Source organism: Eptesicus fuscus, chromosome 5, assembly GCF_027574615.1.
Source record: "Eptesicus fuscus isolate TK198812 chromosome 5, DD_ASM_mEF_20220401, whole genome shotgun sequence".
Classification (NCBI taxonomy): Eukaryota; Metazoa; Chordata; class Mammalia; order Chiroptera; family Vespertilionidae; genus Eptesicus; species Eptesicus fuscus.
Window position 1 is genome coordinate 37,804,772 of NC_072477.1, and position 20,518 is coordinate 37,825,289.

At 39.0% G+C, this 20,518-nt stretch overlaps 1 protein-coding gene across 2 annotated transcripts; it reads right to left on the bottom strand.

Annotated features, from left to right (window-relative positions):
* Window positions 1-4,305: 4,305 nt before the first annotated feature.
* CDKN3 (cyclin dependent kinase inhibitor 3) lies at window positions 4,306-20,384 on the bottom strand. Of its 2 annotated transcripts, none has more exons than XM_008139036.3 (8): window positions 20,298-20,384; window positions 18,114-18,196; window positions 16,582-16,637; window positions 15,982-16,026; window positions 13,038-13,260; window positions 9,248-9,279; window positions 6,845-6,948; window positions 4,306-4,538 (listed from the first exon to the last, which is right to left on the bottom strand). In XM_008139036.3, exons 1-8 carry the CDS (start codon window positions 20,304-20,306, stop codon window positions 4,452-4,454), a joined length of 639 nt encoding a protein of 212 aa, XP_008137258.1. In that variant the 5' UTR covers window positions 20,307-20,384; the 3' UTR covers window positions 4,306-4,451. The 2 variants fall into 2 exon arrangements, with proteins under 2 accessions (XP_008137258.1, XP_054572029.1); XM_054716054.1 differs by having other exon boundaries at window positions 18,114-18,181; window positions 20,298-20,357.
* Window positions 20,385-20,518: the final 134 nt, after the last annotated feature.

Genomic DNA, 20,518 nt, shown 5'->3' on the forward strand with positions numbered 1-20,518 from the left:
AGAATGGAAGGGAGGGAGAGGAGAGGAGGAAAGGAGAGAAGAAACATTGTGAGAGAGAAACATTGATTGGTTGCCTCCCACATGAATCCGACTGGTAATTGAACCCGAGACCCTTCAGTGTGCAGGCTGATGCTCTAACCACTGACCCACATTGGCCAGGGCCCAGTTAGCCTTACTTATATTATTCTTGTAGGTCCAGTTGAGGCATAGTTAGCCTGGGTTATAATCCTTTCAGTAATCCCTCTGCAGACAGCTGTTTAAATACTCTTTTTTTTTCCTTCATTGTTACAATTACTTTTGTATTAAGTGCTTTATCTCTTAAGAGGTTTCCAACTCAGAAACCATTACTGTAACACATTGTGACTTATGTTTACACTAACAGCTCTTTGTTGCTATGGGTACTATAGATTCTCCTGAGTTAGAAATCTTATATAACAAATGTAGTCTGTTTAGGAGCTATTCTCTTGAGTCATACTACTATATCATGGCATTATGTCCCTTTAGAACTAAGGAAGCATAGGGGTAGAAACTTATTTGAATGCCAGTATCTGAATTTTATTAGTGGTGGTTCTTGGTTTTCATAGTGCTCAACTGATTTCCCCACCCCCATCCCAGAGTAGAGGAGAGTTGGCTCCCAGGCTATATACAAACTGCTCATTTGTTTGAAATTTAAATTATTTTCCATGAGAAGGGGGCATGATAGGAAATGACCAGACTGTCCACTTTTGACATGTATCAGGTATTACTAAAGCATTTGAGAAACACCATGGATTAAACCATGAACTGTCAGACCTACCAGTCAGGTTCAGATACCCTGATAATGGTCTCTCACAAAGCAACAAAGCACATGCAGATTGCAGTGTGTCTGTCTCTTAAAGGTTCAGTATTTTTCATCTTGAGGACCACTCATGCTAATAGCTCTCATAAGAGCTCTTCTCTGCTCCTCAAATCAACATTTTTTTTTTTTGGAAAATGTCAGATATTTGTGTAGAAAGGAAATAGAGCTGTAGATATACTTTGAAGCTAGCAAAATATATATATATTTTTTGTACAACACTTTTCTTTTCCTCAGGTTATATGTTTATGATCAGTGTTCATGGAATGGTATTGCCATGGTGCAAATAACGACTTCCGTTGTGTCTGTTATACCCGGCAGGCGGCTGGGCTTTCATCGTAAGTGTGGCTACGGCGTAGCATTGTGATACATGGAGCCCATTCAAGTACTGATCTGTATTTTAAAAGTACACATCTAAGTTTACTTATTTATATAATGTAATACCCACAAATGTGCATCTCCCAATCAGTTGTACAGTATAATTATAAATCAGAAATTCTGATAGCAAAAATATTTTAAAACATTCTTTTCAAAGGGGAAAGACAAAAAATATTGATACTGTGTCTAGTAATGTTCATGAAAGTACTCATAGTCACTCTATTTTTTTTTTATTGTTTAAAGTATTACACATAGTAGTAGATATATCTCCTTTTTTCCCCCCATTGACTTTCCCCCAGCCTCCCCTACCCCCTGTTGCATGCCCTCATCCCACATAGTTATTCTTTTTGGAAACTAATGCTAGTCTCAAATAACTTAATTTCTTTTGCTCAAACCAATCACTGATCTGTAGTCAGACCAGCAGCTAATGAGTCTCTGGGACTAATATATAGCTCAGAAGTTGGTTCTGAACTAATACTCCAGGGTGACGTCACCAGCAAAATGTGGTTCTATTTCTGGATATGTTGGGTAGCTTTTGTAGAGCAATTTTGTTAAAGCTAAAGCTAAATGTTTAAAAGGGGTAAACAGCTTTGCTGTTTGTTTGGTTTTGGAAAACAGTATTAACCCTTTGCACTCGCTTGCTTTTTTCTCGATTCCTGCTACCGATGCTAACCGTGTCGAGTCACACTTGACATCCGAGTGCAAAAGGTTAACAATATAAGGTGATCAATCTATGGGATGAGAGTGAATGTCTTATCCTACATTGATTTTATTAATGCACATTGTGGAAGTGAAGATGTAGTGAATATCTTGACGTGGAAAAGAATGAATAATTTTATTGTTCAATGGTTTTCTAAACATTGCATTTCTTTGATTACCATGCTTATATATTCTGGAGAAGAAAAGTTCTTAAATAATAGATTGATGACTGGGTAGACCCTAAAACTACTAAGAGAAACATAGAATGTAGTTAGCTATTTGTGCTCAAGGTTTGTTGAAATCTAAGTTGACCTTAAAGGTGCTGTACCACCGTCCAAAGAAAATGCCGTTAAGTAGTCCTACCTTCCTAGAGCTTGCGTGATTTTGCTTTTGTATATTTAATAAAAACCATCTCAAATGTTTCCTTGTGTAGTTTATGGATAATGGTTGATTATAAAGTGTGTCAATTCAATTTCAGCAGTTAATTTGGCTTGACCAGGACTCTGGACAGTCTCTCAGCCTCTCCTTTCCCACTGTTTGGAGGACTGATCCACAGGTTGGGCAGATAAGATACTTTCTAAGACTGATTTACATATTATTAAATTTTAACTGGACAAATACTTTGCGTATTGCCACCCCATGTTTCTTTTCTGTCTTGGAATAATTGATGTTTTTCCTTATCCTTGGTGCTAAAGTAGTTTAGTCAAGCATTTTAAATGGAAAGGGTTAATGAGTACTTGCAATGGAAATTAATACATGCGTGCACTTGACAATTCAATTTATTATAAAGGGTTTGATTAATCCAGGCCAGTATTTTCCCTCCATTTTCATAAGTATTCATTAATAAGCGATAGGCTTATATTGGAAGAAAGCTAATATAAGATTTGGTCATGTCAATTTGAGTGACTTCCTAAAGTTTAATAGAATATTGTGATTTTTAACTTGTATTTGGTTATAATACCAAAATCATTAGGAAGGTCAATCTATGATTGCAGCCTGTACTTTAAAAAAATAACTTTTCTTGCTTTAACTTGGCATTTATTGTGTTGGAAAAGAAACCCCCAGTTTAAACATAAGAATGTTAAAATATTGATTGTATATTATGGTACATACTGGACCTTTGGTTTGAAGTTCCCAAACAGCACTAGAGGCAGTCCTCAGGTTAAGTCGGACTCGACGTTCGTCATTTCGTTGTTACGTCGCCATCTCCCATTTATTTATTAAAAAAGTTCCGTCATTTTGACGTATGTACCTATGTGCTTTATGTTTTTTATTATTTATTTACCACAAGTAAAGGTCAGGAATTGTTATCTTTCTTTTAAATTTTTTTTACTGTTTTACTTCATTACTGCTGTGTATGTGCTGCATGTGAGTGACGTAGGTGCTTATGTAGGTGGGTTCCGACTTACGGCGAAAATTGCGTTATGTCCCATCGTAGGAACAGATCTCCGATGTAACCCGAGGACCTACTGTAATTGTTTTAAAATATTCCCTCATGAAATTAAAGTCACTTAGCAGCAGCAAGAAGAATGTGAGACAAAATAGTTTTTTTTTTTGGTAATTGTATGATTATTTACAAACTAAGTTTTGATGGGGTGAAATTCACTTTGTCTTGTGTGCAAGTGCCTATGATCCTGGTTCACATTTGTGATTACAAGTAACCAAGAGAGCCATGGGACCCACCTCATATGTCTGTTAAAACAGGTGGCTTTGATTCATTGTATAATCCTCATCTATAGTCCAAATGACTGCTTTTGGTAGCTCAGCCTTGAATTGAAAGACAAAAAGACTGCTGATGAGGAAAAAGACATGTTCAATAGCATTAGGTAAGGTGAAGGAGAATTGGAGATTGTTAATCTGTAGATAAGTACTTTATACAGTAAGTGTGAAAGAGGGATTAAGTCATTCGTGTAGTTTCTAGGGTGGAAAAAATGTTCTAAGACCAGAGTAGCTGTCTGAACCAAGAATTCCATGTCTCTGAAAATGTGCAAGCAAATGCTGGCTGGATACACAGCTGTTGGGAATGATTCAGTATTGGCAGGGAGTGACTAGATGATCCATAAGATCCCTCACAATTTTGTATGTCTATGAAGTAGAAAAAAATGGGAGCGAGTTTGAGAGGAATAAAAAGTGAAAGTTATTTAAATAATTTTAGCTTGCTTGGGTACTTACACCAGTTTTCACACTTAGTACTATGTTATATGCCACCCAGTAGTTAAAATAGTAAAATGAGGTAAAAATGTGGTAAATAAGAATATGCAACCAAATATTTTTCCCATATGCTTTTTCAGCATTATCTCCAGGTAAAATATACCAGAGCAGCCAGTTCATTTCCAAGAAGGAAAACTATATAGCATTTTTTTTTTATCCTATAAGAGATGAAAGAGACACAATGAAATTTATCAATAAAAGCTTTAGAAATACCTGCACGTATACATTTACATTCCAGTTGGTAACACTAGTAGTTTCACTTCAAATTATGTTGGAGAACTCAAATATTAGACATGGTCATATATATGCTGTTTGAAGTTCGTTTTTTTTATCTAGATACAGATCTTGATAGTGAATCTTTTGAAGACAGGTGTGCAGCTAGTTTGTCCCGGAAATCATGAAGATAATTATATTGCTGAAAAAGGTAAAGATGTATTGAAATACATTGTAGAAAACTACCTTCCAGAGTAGTCTCAATGCTGGTAGGAATCAGGAATCAGAAACATTTGCTAAAAACAATCCTACATCCTTTGGGGTAAGCAAGTATTTATATTTCAATAAAGCTGCATAAAGTGTGAAAAACTTCAAAAATCAGAAGGTAGCTTGAAACAGATGAATATTTTATAAATCTGTAAAAATCCCTTCTCCCTTTACTGGCAGGAGCAAATAAGATTAAAAATAGGCAGTGAAGGCATTCTTTTTGTAAGTGTATTTTCCCCTGTGGGAGGGGTTGTGGGTAAGTAGGGCAGAGAAGGACTTTCTGAAGCAATTAACTTTGGTATAGTCAAGAAAATCTATTTCTTATAGAAGCCCTATTTTTTTTCCTTTTTGTGATGACATAATCCATTTGGAATACTTTTCATAGTAGATAATATCACAAATCATTAATCTTATGCATATTTAAAATTTTACTTTATTTCGAGTTTTAATAGCTTCCTAGAGGATATTCTTACTCTGCCAATAATCTCATTCCCTCTCATTACTGAGGGGTTGAAATTGCATATTGCTAATGAGGAAAAGCCTGTTTGCCACAGAATGCTAAAGTGATAAATTGACAGCCCATACTAACGTGGGCTTAATTCTCTTAAGGTTAAAGATGTAAAAAGTGCATGTATGTATACAACTATGTGTATTTTATTTTGTTTTGTTTCAGAGAGAGACTTGAGAACACTTTGAATTTGAAGGCTCATTTGATCTTAATAAAGGGAGCTCTGTTTTCAGAACGTGTGCATGACCTTATTTGAGCACTGAGAGCCAGGCTGCTTGGGGAATTCATCAGTTGTAATAATTCACATTCATTACACTTGGTTAGGCTTGCACCCTGGGAAGATGGACTGTCCAGCTCAGGGAACCACCTAAAAGCCAACATTCTTTAGTGCCTGCTCCTGATTGAGATTTACAGAGCTAAAATAAAGGGAAATCTGCAGAATCTTTTCAGCAACATGATTAATCCTAATATATAAAAAGCCAGGGGCCGAAACTGGACAGAAAACCAAACACAGGCTACATAGGGTGACGAGGCCGGTAGGGGGGTTAGTGAGGGACAACCAAACGACTGAACAGCAGGCTGCGTGGGGTGACCAGACCGGCAGGGGGGCAGTTGGGGGCGAACAGGCTGGTGGGCAGGGGGGGCAGTTAGGGGTGATCACGACAGAAGGCAGAGGTGGTTAGGGGTGATCAGGCTGGTGGGGGGGAGGGCAGTTAGGGATGATCAGGCAGGCAGGTGAGCAGTTAGGAGCCAGCAGTCCCGAATTGTGAGAGGGATGTCCAACTGCTGTTTTAGTCCCGATCCCTGGCAGTCAAACATCCCCCGAGGGGTCCCGGATTGGAGAGGGTGCAGGCTGGGCTGAGGGGACCCCTTCCCCCGCCCCGTGCACGAATTTCGTGTACCAGGCCTCTAGTATATAATAATATCCTTGGGTGTTGCCACCACAGTGCTTTTGAAGTGTTAAGGGAAAAGTCAATGTGGAAAAACACCACTTTGGTTATCCACAGTGAAATTGCTTTACATTTTTTTGTATTACAGTCATTCATCTATCTTTATTAAGTGTTTGGATGATATAAAGTCTTCATTAGATCTTTTTCAGTAAAAATCTACCCAAGGAACTCTCAAGTTTATGGTAACCATCTCATTTTTCCAAGTGAGAGGATTCATTTCCAGAATTGAAGGGGCAAAACTGAACAGTTGTAGATCTTGGAAGAGTAAACTGTGAAGTTCAAATTTTTTCAATATTGTGAACTTTTTAAAACATCCAGGTTATATTTAAATTAAAACAAAATATAAACAGGTGGTACATGAATAATAGAATGCTTTGGATTTTTATTGCCCTTTTGATAATATAGGGGTTCAGAACCAGCCACCCCAAGATATATGTCAGTGGTACATGGGTTATTTTGAGCTAAAGGCAACCAAGACCTTCTGGGCCCAAGAGAAACGTCTGCCACCTCCTCCCCAGCTATCTAGAGGGATTTGAATTAGAGCCTTGCTGATAATGAGATATTATTGAAGATAACCCATCTATATGGCAGGGCAAACTAATTACTGAACATAAATTTGATTTTCTCTTGTCAATGTCTCATGTTGATTTAATTATTCAGCCAGCCAAAAAGAACCAGAGGAGGGAAGGGGACATATTTTCCTTTCCCCACAATGATGAGTTACCCTGTTTCTAAAGGTCTGCCCCCTAATCACACTTGCACAAAAACAGTCCACCTCCGTACCTTTATGGTCTGTATTGCTCCAGATCCTCTTAGGTCTCTCAGGCTGTCGATGGCTTGCTGTGGTGATACTGTGTCAGACAGATATAGTAGGAGACAAGCGGCTACTAATAGAACATGATAGGAAAATAGTAAATTATTAACTAATTCATGGTAGGATAGAGTATTTTATATTTAATTATACTTATTTTGGTACAGAACACTAAGTTTGGTATAATTGTTTGAAATGAATTAAAAGACTGAGGCCTTAGTATGTGTTTTTTGACAGTTAAATTGTAATTTTAAATGATTGAATTAAAAGTAACACTGGCTTCATTCTTTTTTTCCACATAGTTTTATTGAATTATTAGAGGCCTGATGCACGAAATTCGTGCAAGATTAGGCCTTCCTTCCCCTGGCTGCCAGCACCAGCTTCCCTCAGGCACCCGGGACCCGGGCTTCCCTCACAGCCCCGGCTTCGTCCAGAAGGTTGTCTGGTCTAATTAGCATATTATGCATTTATTATTATAGATAATTCATATATCATGTAAGTATACAATTCAAGTCAGTGGATTGCAGTGTATTCAGATTAGTGCAGCCATCACCAGTCAGTTGTATGACATTTTCACCACCTCAAAAAGAAACCCGGTACCCTTTTGTTACCATCCCCCTACCACCCCATCACCCCAGCCCTAAACAATCAACAATCTACTTTCTGTCTCTATAGATTTGCCTATTCTACACATTTTTAATAAATGGAATCATATATGGTCTTTTGTGACTAGCTTCTTTCACTTAGCATAATGTGTTGAAGATTCATACATATTGTGGCATGTTCCTTTTTATGGATGAATACTTCAGTTTTTGGATATACATTTTGTTTATTTTTCAATTGATGGAAATTCAGGTTGTTTCAATTTTTTGGCTATTATGAATAATGCTGCTATAAACATTCACGTATACATTTTTGTGTGGACATAACATTTTTATTTCTTTTGGGTATATACCTAGGAGTGGAATTGCTGGGTCATGTGGTAACTCTGTGTTTAACTGAGGAACTGCCATATTATTTTCCAAAGCAGCTGCACCATTTTACATTCCCACCAGCATTGTATAAGGGTTCCAATTCCTCCATATCCTAGCAAATGCTTATTTTCCATTTTTTAGATAATAGCTATCCTAATGAGTATTAAATGGTATCGCATTGTGGCTTTTTTGTTATTGTTAATCTTTAGTAGAGGATATTTTTTCCATTTATTTATTTATTTTTCCAGAGAGAGTGGAAGGGAGGGAGGGAAAGAAAGAAACATCGATGTGAGACAGGCACATGGATTGGTTACCTCCCACAGTTAAGGATTACAACCCAGGTACATGCCTTGATCAGGAATCGAACCCGTGATCCTTCTTTGGTGTTTGGGCCAATGCTGTAACCACTGAACAACATTGGCTAGAGCTCATTGTGTCTTTGTTTTGCATTTCCCTGATGACTAGTGATGCTGAACATCTCCCATTTTTTTTAAATGTTTTTGTTGATTTTAGAGAGAGAGGAAGGGAGAGGAATAGAGAGAGATAGAAACATTGATGGAGATATTTCGATTGGCTGTCTCTTGCACACCCACTACTGGTGATCAAGCCCGAAAGCCAGGCATGTGCCCTGACCAGGAATCGAACCTGTGACCTCTTGGTTCCTGGATCGATGCTCAACCACTGAGCCACACCAGCCAGGCTGAACATCTTTTCATGTGCTTATTGGTCATTTGTATATATTTTGTTTGGAGAAATATGTATTTAGATATTTTTCTCTTTTTTAAAATATTGGATTGTTTGTTGTTTTATTATTGAGTTGTATGAGTTCTTTATACATATTCTAGTGACTCCCTTATCAGATGCATGGTTTGCAAATACTTTCCCCATAATGTCTTTTGATTTTGATAGTGTTCTTTGAAACACAAAAGTTTTTAATTTCCATACTGTCCAATACTAGAAGGAATAAATTTACTCCAGTGTGGCATTTCATTTAATATTTTTTCCCCTAATACATTTTTTTTTAGTTTGAAGTTAACATATGGTAATTAACTTTGGTTTTCATACTTATGTTACCAGTGGGTATTATTTAGAAGTTACTGTTGGTATCATAACACCTGCATACGGATAACATTAGAAAACAAAACAAAACACAAGAATGCAGGTGCTAAGACTTGTAAATTATGTTTTGCAGAATCCTCCAAAACAGTGCTGAAAATACCTCTCGCTCCCACCTCAGCTTCCTAGGGAACACCAAATTTAGGGCCTTAAATAAACTGATGGGTCTCAGCAGACTTATATTGTGTTTTGTTTCATTTTCACACAGTGAGCATATGCCCCAGAAAGAGGAGTTTGCATACTTGAAGTTAAAAAACAACTGAATAATGAAAATATATTTCTTACCAAGACAAGATCTCCCAATTCCTCCATAACAGCTGAAAGGGAAGTACAGTTTTGAAATTTATATATTTTCATTCCATCCCAACAATTACAACTAAGGACTAGTTCTTTCTGCCATCTGTTTTTAACTTTAATGTCCAGCACAATGCCTTGCAAACCGAGATTAGTAAGTATTTTTGAGTTGATGAAGAGCAAAGTGCTTATTTATATGATGAAGAGCAGTTATTTTAAACACTTCTAAGGGTTAAGTAGGCAAGACCTTTTTAGTGACCTCTTTAAACTCCAGGATCTACATCTGAGAAGTGGAACTGGTTACTAAATATGGTAGAAATCAGACTATTTTACCAACTGCCACTTGGATTATCTTCCTCTGTCTGAATAAAACCTTAGTGGTTACGGGACAAGTGCTGTCTGTATAAAAGTCTTCATTTACCTTAGAAGAGTACAGAGGTAGCATACCACAGAGGTTTAGAGCATGGGCTCTGGAGCCCCACTGCCTGGGTTGAATCTGTATCATTTATTAGATGCTTGAACCTAAGCAAATTACTTAGCTTCTCTGGGCCTCAGCCTTTTCACCTATAAGATGGTGACACCAACAGTACCTACTTCATAGAGAGGACTAAATGAGGTAACATCTGTAAAGGGCTTAGAACTGAGCTTGGCACAGAGTAAGAAGTAAATTAATGTTAGGGCTATGAAGATATTAGCAATTCTGCATAACTGATCTCAGAAAAGTGAAGATTAACCTTGAAAACAGAATCATTCATTTTAATCATTTTCAAAGACACTAAAAATGTATTACACACTTCCTAACTTTCTTAGAGCATATACTGAACCTAATTGGGTGCTGATGACTCATCCTGAACATCAATTACTGTAGTGTATTGTAGACGAAGCTCTACATCAGGGGTCCTCAAACTTTTTAAACAGGGGGCCAGTTCACTGTCCCTCAGACAGTTGGAGGGCCGGACTATAGTTTAAAAAAAACTATGAACAAATTCCTATGCACACTGCACATATCTTATTTTGAAGTAAAATAATAAAACGGCAAAAACACCCGCATGTGGCCCGTGGGCCGTAGTTTGAGGACACCTGCTCTACATACACGTCTCCTGATAGGATGTGAGGCAGAGGACCAGACCGGCACTGATCTCTGGAGAATTCATGGACTGGCTTTCTACTCAGTGTCCCAGATGTAGGCCCGTTTCAGAGATGAGGATCCACTGCAGAGAGGTAGATAGAGCACTGCAGTGGCTTTCTGCAAGATTGCTACTACTTTACACCTCTTGCTACTCTTACCTTTCCTCCTCTGATTGATTGATTGATTCCTACTCATCCTTCAAAACCCAGCTCCAATTTTATTCCCTGAAATGCCTTGCACTCCCACAGAAACTACCTCTGTCCTGTGTGCTGCCTCATACACACCTTGTGTGAGTTTTGCATTCACATGGTGGCACTGTTAGCTGTGGATTCCTTGAGGGTGGGGGCAGTGCTTCACAGTGTGTGTTTTGTATTCAGTTTGGGACACAGTATGTGTTATGGGTTGAATTGTGTCCCCAAAAAGATACATTGAAGTCCTAATTCCTAGTGCTGTGAATGTGACCTTATTTGGAAACAGTCTTTGTAGATGTAATCAAGTTAAGATGAGGTCATTAGGGTGGGCCCTAATCCAATCTGACAGGTGTCCCTATAAGAGGAAAATACCATATGAAGGCACAAACACAGAGGGACAATCACGTCATGACTGAGGCAGAGATTGGAGTGATGCAGCTGCAAGCCAAAGAATGCCTGGGATTGCCGGCCACCACTGGAAGCTTAGGGAGAGGCAAGGAAAGACTCTAGTCTCAGAGTGAGTATGGCTGTTGGTTTTGATTTTGGGCTGCTAGCCTCCAGAACTGGGAGAGAATAAATTTCTGTTGTTCAAAGCTATCCAGTCTGTGGTACTTTGTTACAACAGCCCTAGGATATGGTATATCATGGTAGGCAAGCAGTATTCACTGACTTTATAAAGGAATGAAATATCCAGAGAGAACTAGTGAGACAATGAAAAAATGTACCAGACCCTGTTTCGGAGGGATAAACTCTAGAGCTGTATGGTCATCTGGGCACTCAAAGATGGCAGAATGGAGAGAAAATTGTCTTTGTCCCAACAATAGTTACTCAAGGACACCCTGAAGCTCTGGGACAATGAAAACTTCCAGTCATCAGATGATTTGTGGGAGCCTGAAGCAGTTAACATACACAAGGCTGCCCACCCATCTTTCCATCCTGTTTGAATTGTTCAAACATCAGAGTATTTGTTTTGCTAGAACCTATTTGAGTGGAATTTGTTAAGCTTCACTAATCTGAGCTAGTTTGATCTTTGGAAACTTCAGTAAATCTTTCAAAAATTTACTTGAAAAAAATGCAAAAAAAGAAAAAAAATTACTTGAAGAAAAAAATCTCAGAATTGGTTTGAAAAAAGGGTCCAAAAATTGGAAAATGTTTTTCACTAGCTACATCTAATTATCTAATGAATTTTAGGCTTAGAATATTTAGCAAAGACAACTATTTATTCTAAAATTTTGCTTTTATAATTAGTAAAGCAATTAGTAATTGCTTAGAGTGAGAGATTATGCTTTTCTCTAGAGTAAGTTTGCCAATTGTAGGGATGGCTTCTAGTTCTTTATTCCCTATTAGTTCTCTGTTCATCAGAGTTCAGTTTGGCCACCAACAGGTGTGTACCTTCAAAGACCCTGCGCTACTGTGCTTTGCCTTCAGAACAGAAACTGTTGCATGAGGCCCCTGAGCTCTAGGTCAAAGAAGAGAAGTTGACTAGGCTTGCCCTTTTCCTAGGTGGTCTAAGACTACTCGGTTATTTCGGTTAGTCTGCATAATTTCTAACTCAACTCAAATGAATTCAGGGACTTTAGGGCTTTTGAGGTATTAGAGTATTTAATATTCTATCTTGTTTCAGAAAGGATTAAGAAGCTTATTAGGCTATAAAAAGTATCATGAGCACTGAGAAGGACTGGTTTGCTCCCTGTGGCTGGCCCTCTGCTGTGTCTCACTTCTGCTGTCTCGCGTCTGCTCTTCTTATCCACAGCACCACTTCTCTTCTTCCTTTCTACAAGCTACTTTTTTCTTCTCTCCTTTTTTTTTCTTAGCTTGTTTTATTTTGTTTTAAGCTTTCATATATCAGCAGCTTGGGTATAGCCATTTGACAAACAGTGAGAGTCCCTCTTTCATACTGGTAGCAAATTCACATAATCAAATATACTGTAATTTTCAAGTCATTTTTAAGAGTATCAGCACAACACCTGGCTTAGAGCAAGTACTCAGAAATTTGCTTTTATTACTTTTGAAGAGTAAGGACAATAAAAGAGTAGATTTTGAAATTTCTAGAATAGGGTTATAAGCTTTTCTTTCTTTTTGTCTTAGACCTTTAGTTACAATTTTAGGACCTTCCCTCCCAAAAAAAGACTGTGCATTATTTTCGTATTAACTTTACTTATGGATCAGCCTTTCAGTTGCTTGCAACAGCAAGAAAGTCAATTCTGTAAAAATTAGCAGTAAAGAAATAATCCTAAACAATGTATTCTTTTATTGTCCTTAACTCTTCAAAAGTAATAAAAGCAAATTTCTGAGTACTTGCTCTGTACCAGGTATTGCGCTGGTACATTTCATCCATTCTTTCTTTTTAATCCTTACAACAAAACAGAAGGTAAGTAATAACTGAATAAAGATGCAGTAATTGAAGTCATTCTGACTGGGACATTTTCTCATGTAATGTATGGAGAAAAGGAGAACTTACTGTATTAAGGTTTTTCGGTTATTTTTAAGGCAGATTGCAAGTGCCTCCATTATTTCACAGCAGTTGGCTATGTCAGGAGTCCCTCCATCTGGGATTGGATGATGATGAGTAGTAATTCCATACTGTTGATAGAAGTTCAAAAGGTTTGGGACTCTATATTTTGATAGTTCCCCTCTGGTGCAGAAAACAAATATGTCTTGTATGCCATAGTTCTTTAGTTCTTCTGCCAATAGACCAAAATACACAGACACACACCATATGGAGTTAACATTTCTTTTTTTAAGGAATTATTATTTTTAAAAAATGTTTTTATTGATTTTTTGAGAGAGAATTATGGATGTAAGAGAGAAACATCAATCAGTTGCTTCCTGCACTGCCCTCCCCCCCCCCCCCACACACACACACTGGGATGGAGCCCACAACCTGGGCATGTGCCAACAGCAATCTTTCGGTGCACAGGACGATGCCCAATCAACGGAGCCACACCAGCCATGTAACTGGAGTTATATTTCTTAAGCCAAACTAAGTAAATAATAAATGATAATCTATAAATTTGAAGTGCTGATAATCTAAAACAATACTGATCTGTCTTCAAACTAGGGTAAAAATTAAGTCACTATTCATAAAATGGGATTTACCGAAACATCTGCAATGAAAGGGGGTTAAATTTAAATCAGACTTTATAACTCAAAATGCTTTTTACTGAATTTAAAAATGAGTCAATTATATTTTTGTTCTTGATATTTTTTACGGTAAATGTTTCAAAATAAATTTAATATTTCAAAATAAACTCTTGAGAAAGGATGATAGCACTTTTTTCCCAGCATGGCCATGGTGCCAGAGCTCTTGTATTCATACTGTACCACACCATCATGAATTTAATTTATGGACTAGATCTCTAGGAAATAAAACACTACCTGTACTAGAATTATGCAATTTAGCTACTTTCATTAGTATAATGAATATGAACCAAGCAACAGTACCATAGGCCATTCTATACACCAGAACTTTCTTATGGCAATATCTAATTCTGGCTGATCTGAGCCTCTTCTCCTTCCCTGCCTCCCAAATCCAAGGATATTTAGCTATTTAAGTACAAAGTGCCTTTGATCATGAACCTCTAAGTAAATAACAAATGATAATCTATAAATCTATTGCACTTGAAATGTGTCTAGTTCAAATTTAGATGCTTTCTAAGTGTAAAATACATATCTAATTTCAAAGATTAAATACAAAAAAAACCTACCTCATGTTTTATAATAAAAACCCATTGAAATGAGACTATTTAGGTTATATTAGGTTAAGTAAGATATATTATTAAGTTAATTTCACCTGTTTTTTTTTTTTGTTTGTTTGTTTTTTTAATGTGACAACTGGAAAATGTGAAGTTACATATAAGGTCGTCCCTCGCTAACCCCCCTGCCAGCCTGGTCGCCCCACGCAGCCTGCTGGTCAGTTGTTACTATGAGGGCGTCATGACAATTTGCATTTTACCCTTTATTAGTATAGATTGGTAGGGCTAGTAGTCTTGAAATATTCCAGGCCACCTAGAATAAAATATTTTGAAAATCTGAGTTTTTTAGTATCATGCAATATGTAAATTTCAAATTGGGATAGATTATCAGGATGTTTGTGAGATCAGACTTGAGGCTATAGTGGTCTGAACATCTTTGAACATGTGAAGATCAGACCTCGCTCCATCTTTCCCACCTAGATGCTGGCTCTCTAAATTTTCTATATGGGATGGACAATTTCACTATGACCTCTGGGTGCCCAACTCATGCTTAATTTCCACTACCACAGTCAAGTCTGTAAAGAACAGCATTCAAAGATCTATACAAAGTCAGTTTTCTATTTACATACTTTTCTCCCTCCATCTTATACATTCTAAACCCAAAGGCAGTTTCTATCTTACCTAATAATAGAGAAACATGTAAATTGACTGTACCTCCGCTACACCCACAGCCAATCGGAGTGAGTATGCAAATTAACCCAACAAAGATGGTGGTTAATTTGCATACATACCTGGGTCCCGGGGAACCTCCTTGGCACCCAGGTCACTCCCAGCCGGCCATCGGGCGGAGGCTTTAGGCTTGGGAAGGGGCTGAGCTTGCGATCAGAGGGGCAGGGGGGGTCTCCCTTCCTAAGCCTAAAGCCTGGGGTGGAGGCTTTAGGCTTGGGAAGGGGCCGAGCCTGCGATCAGATGTGCGGGTGTGGGAACCCCTTCCCAAGCCTAAAGCCTGGGGCGGAGGCTTTAGGCTTGGGCAGGGGCCGAGCCTGGGATCAGAGGGAAGGGGAAAAAAAATCAATGGAAACATATCCTCAGGTGAGGATAAAAAGAAAAATAAAGAAATGTCATATCCTATGAAAGACACATCTTGAACATGCTTAAATAAAGTTGTCATTTTTTCATGGGGAAGGGACTGGAGTCCGTGTTGATGAAAATACCTTGGAGGCTGCGGTGACTGGCAGTGGCTGCAGCAGCAGGGGTGATGGGGCTGGCGCCTTTCCCTGATCAGCCCGGTTGCCTCCTGCAAAGGGAGGCCAGACTGTGGCTTAGGTCCGTTTCCAACGGGGAGCGGGCCTAAGCCATCAGTAGGACATCCCCTGAGGGCTCCCAGTATGTGAGAGGGGACAGGCTGGGCTGAGGGACCCCTCCCCAGTGCACAAATTTCGTGCACTGGGCCCCTAGTGTATAATATAATTACCATTCAGTGAAAAGCAACACCATGTTTATTTTAGTGAATGATGAGTTTTCTGTACCCTTCACAAATACCTCTTTACATATTAGAATAAGTGTGTGGTTTGAAATTTTATGAAATACCAATAATTTATTTGGTATATTGAGAAGAGACTACAGTTGTTGTTTTTTTTTTCTGATAAGGAGATTGTTAGTGTTATTTTAAAAGAAACGATTAACATGGTTATTTCATATTACACCTACCTGTATCTTTTTGGATATTTCTTCTAATATCTTTAAATTTACAACCTATAAGTAATAATAAAACAAGTGAAAAAGTCAGTTTTTGGTCATATATAACAAGTATATTTTAACAAAATATAGCTACTTTAGAAAGACATTCCACATGATTATTAATATGCTTCAATTCCATTTTGAATGTAAATGTAAATTTCTTATATTCTTTGGAATAGAACCCAGGGATTTATAGATCCCAGCTGAAGGAACTCCTAATGCGAGGATTATTTCTTCTATGTTCTTTCGGTAACAAGTACCTAGCTATGGCCCTCAGTCTCACATTGTACCCCAGGGTTTACATTTTATTAAGATAGGTAAGTCAGAAATGTAAAACTGTGAATGTGGATCTGGAAGGGTTGAAGAGTGTACCTATGTTCCTTTACCTATGGCCCAACATAAGGGCTCCCAAAAGTGAGTGTTCATGCTGATGGCCAATTCTCCTTACTCAGTACGGAGAATAATGTGCTAGCTGACCAAAAGCAAAAAAATAAACAAAAACTTAAAAAAGAAAAAAAGCACACCTTTTTAAAAATATATCAGTAAGAAGCCAACTGTAGAGTTACCTACCTGGAAGAGCACATAAACCCAGGAACTGAGAACAATTCACTCGTGACAGGGGCAGCCTGAAAAGATAAAACTTTATCAAGTATAGTTCAGTCTTTAAAAAGTTATAAATGAGAATTCAATTTAGTAAACGTGTGTGCTTGCCACTAAACAAGAGTGTTTTAAAAGTCTATAGTAGTTATCATTTGCTTTGTCAGCAAGTTAAACTTACCTTAAAGATAATAATGCCTAGAATGCCGACAGCTAGTATAAAGCGCACTTAAGTTACCCTGAGATATGTTGTCTTAGTAACCTTCAGAAATAAGCTGGAAAAGGTCCATCTGACAATATCATTCCTAGCATTCAGTCTACATTACTATTTTAAGATTCCTTTGTAGGACCTCCTTAAACAGACACAATATCATATGATAAAAAAATCACAGGCCACCCATTCTTTGTAGTAATGGATTTTGGATAAAATGAAATAATTTCAAGAAACCATATTCCCAGTTTGCAGTACTTGGGGACAACGGGGCAGAGGCTTACCTTATTTGTAAAGACAGAAAATGAGTTTAGAGGAAAACAGGGGCAACATATAAATATCACTTGACTTTGAAAATTAGATGAATTTTTGAGTTTAAAAGGGAGTTTGGAAAGGGCAATGAAAGATAATTGCTATTTGATGGCAGAACAAAAACTTTAAGGACAACACTTTTACTCTTTTTCTCTTCCTATAGTAGGGAATAGCTTTCTTTAAAAAATAATAAAAGAAATTATTGATTTTAAATAGGAGAGAGAGAGAGAGAGAGAGAGAGAGAGGAGAGAGAGAAACACTGACTTGTCGTCCCACTTATTTATTCACTCATTGATTGATTCTTTTATGTGCCCTGACTGGGGATGGAACCCACAATCTTGGGGTATCAGGAGGATACTATAACCAATTGAACTATTTGACCAGGGTGGGAATGGCTTTCTTAAAGAAATAGATGATTATATTTACAGGCAAGAAAGAAAGCATTTGATTGCTGGGTGTACAGAATCTGGTATAACCATAAGTCACTGCCAAAATTTCAAAGTTGTTTTCTATAGAAACATTTGTATTTGTTATTTTATCTTTGGCATTTGGCTCTTAATTGTAAATGGTCTGCTGATAGACGCATTACTGTGGCAAGTAGTTCTAGGATTTGACTACATGATAAATGATTAAATATCTTACCCTGTATGGTAGGTACATTGTTCTTTTGTCATAAAAGAATAAGTAGGTTTTGGTACTAAATGGGAGATCATTCCAATTGTATCTCAACTCCTTACTTACTAGTACTTGTTTCTACTATGGTTTTCTCAATATATAAAGGACTCCCTTCCACCTGCAAAAAAGCCTAATTCTATCATAGATAGTAAATAAATCATGGAGTTGGACAATCTCATAAAAATTGGAATTATAATCAGTGGGAGAGAATCATTAAATACTTTCAATAAGTGGACTTCATGCTATGAAGATTCTGATGTACATATCAAATATTTTAGCTCATCATTGATCAGAAATGTTAACATACCATGATATCTGAATTGGAGTCTGTTCATCTTCAATAGGCTCTTCATCTGATGAGTCAAACTCACTTGTCTGCAATGAAATAGGCTTCAAAAGAAATTAGTTATGTTAAATAACTAAAGAATATTTACATATCATCTTAGTATAACTGATCTTTGCTTAAACATACACTGAATGTATATTTGCAATTTATTCACTGTGGAATGTCAGAGAGATTAGCAATAGCAATGATAAATTATTGTTATTTACCATACTATTAATAATTACAGCACTCTGTAGTAGAGTTGGATTGGGAATCAAGAAACCCGGCTTCTGGTGTTGGCTCTACCACTTAAGAGTATAAGTGATGTCATTTTATTCTGGATCTCAGTTTTTCACAACTATAAAGTGAGATTTACTCGCTCATTCACAAACATTTCTTGGACATCTTCCTTTGCCAAGTTCTGGAGACCAAAGATCCATAAAACAAACAGCCTACCTTCAGTATAGTTGGAAGCACAGACGTGTGCACAGATTACAGGAGATTTTAAATGCAAACATGGAAGCATAATCTATGCATTTTAGAGCAGAAAGGGGAGTGAATAACTGCTTTGGGAGCTGGAGAAAGCTTCATAGAGGAGATGCATTAACTGGGTTTTGAGGAATGAGCAGGAGGTTTCAGGCAGACCGGGAAGAAGTGAAGGCTATTATGACAAATGGAGAAAGGGCTTGTGCATTTGGAAACAGATCAGAGCAGAGGAGATGGAGCTAGAGATGTTTTACCTACCCCGTTTATAAAAAAAATAACCCCCATAGAGCCTAATAGTTTGATTGGGGTAGGAGTTTTAGGTGGAATAACCTGCCCTCAACTTTGAAAGATTGAGGTGGACTTTGTATGCTGACCTAAGGAGTTGGAACTCAATCCTGTAGGCATCATTTCTACATGGCAGGCTGTTGAGAGTTTTATAGCGCCAATAAAAACACACCTTTCTTCTAAATCCTTAGTTGGAAACGACTGAGAGATAAAACACAGGAAAGGCAAATGGAGATCAATATATTAGTTTTATTACTAAGTGTCACGTGGCTTTAAAGCAGTGGTCTGGTGGGCTTGTCAAACCTTCACTGCAGAATTGGATTCATCCCCCCAGTCCTAGGCAGCCAATGCCCACCCAGGGCTCCCCTGTGGCAGAAAGCACTTCAGAATGTACTCTCCGCGGAGAGAAGGGAAGAGAGGGTTGGGCTACCTGTGTTCAGCTCCTCCCGAACTTCTGGGGACAAGTGGAGAAGGAGGCCAGCTGATGCGCCAACACATGGCAACGCGGGGATTAGTAAGTATCTGACGCTGTATTCTCTACTGGTCTTGCTCGTTACAAGAAAGCATTCCAGAGCCAACTTAGGCTGTGGGTTTGAGGTGCTTTGGACCTATCCGTATTATTATTAACTCAACGCAAATGAAGGCCCGTCAGTAAGTTGTCAACCTCAGTGGTAGGTGATGGGAGTCAGGTGGACTTCAGCTTCTTGCATTGATCTGTTTTTCCTTTTCCCCCTCTTAAAAGCAGTTCTGATGACTCAAGATGTTCAATTTGTGTGGCCCACCCAGGCAATCCGTCTCGGACAGGTTTACAGCTCCTAGCACAGTTGCACGCTTCCGGCTCCCCCAGACCCAGGGATTCTGAACCTCAGGGAGAGGCACGCAGTGTGCCGGGTGGCCTGGGGGATGGTGACAGTGGTGGCCACACCACGGGCGGGGATTGGCGATCGACTTTCATGAAATGTTCCCCAGGGGGCACAGGCAGCCCGCTACATCTTTTGGGGCTGGGGTGTCCGGCAGACGGAGACACTCAGGCTCTCTATGCCTCAGTTTCCTCTGGGAAACGGGCACGGCTGTCGCGAGACTTAGAAGACCCCGCAGGCGACAGCCCAGCCCTCACCCGGCGCACGTCTCCCCCTCGTCCCGCCGACCCAGGTCTCTCAGCCATCGCTCTCGCAGGTCCCGGGAAGCGCCACCTCCCCTCCCAAAACGGTTACTGCGCGAGTCATCGCGCCACCAGGCCAGGATGTCCAGGGGCCCAAGGACTGGGGAGCAGAATAAAACCGAGATCCGGAATAGACTGACATCGCTTATACAGGAAGTGGCAGAGCCCACACCAGAAGCCAGGACGGCTTCCGTCCCGGTGGCTTCGTTCCTCCAAGCCTCCGCCCGACTCACCGGCTTCATCGCGGCCAGCCCCACGTCGCGACCCGCCACCGTCTCCCTCAGGCCGCACCGGGGTCTCACCCCCGCGTCGAACCCGCCCCTCCGCTCAGCTCATTGGTGCATCCCTTTGTGAGGTGGGGCGGGGTGTCTTCTAGGAACCAATCACGCCCTCTCCCTGCTTCTTACCCCGCCCCCCCGGCGCCCTGGCTAGGCCCCTGACCGCTCATTGGTTC

Bases quoted from the DNA above. Each gene is read 5' to 3' on its own strand.
- CDKN3 (XM_008139036.3), bottom strand. The intron at 16,638-18,113 runs GTATGTTAACAT...TTATCTTTTCAG, and splicing joins ACTCCAATTCAGATATCATG to GCTGCCCCTGTCACGAGTGA. The intron at 13,261-15,981 runs GTAGGTGTAATA...GTCTATTGGCAG, and splicing joins AAATATCCAAAAAGATACAG to AAGAACTAAAGAACTATGGC.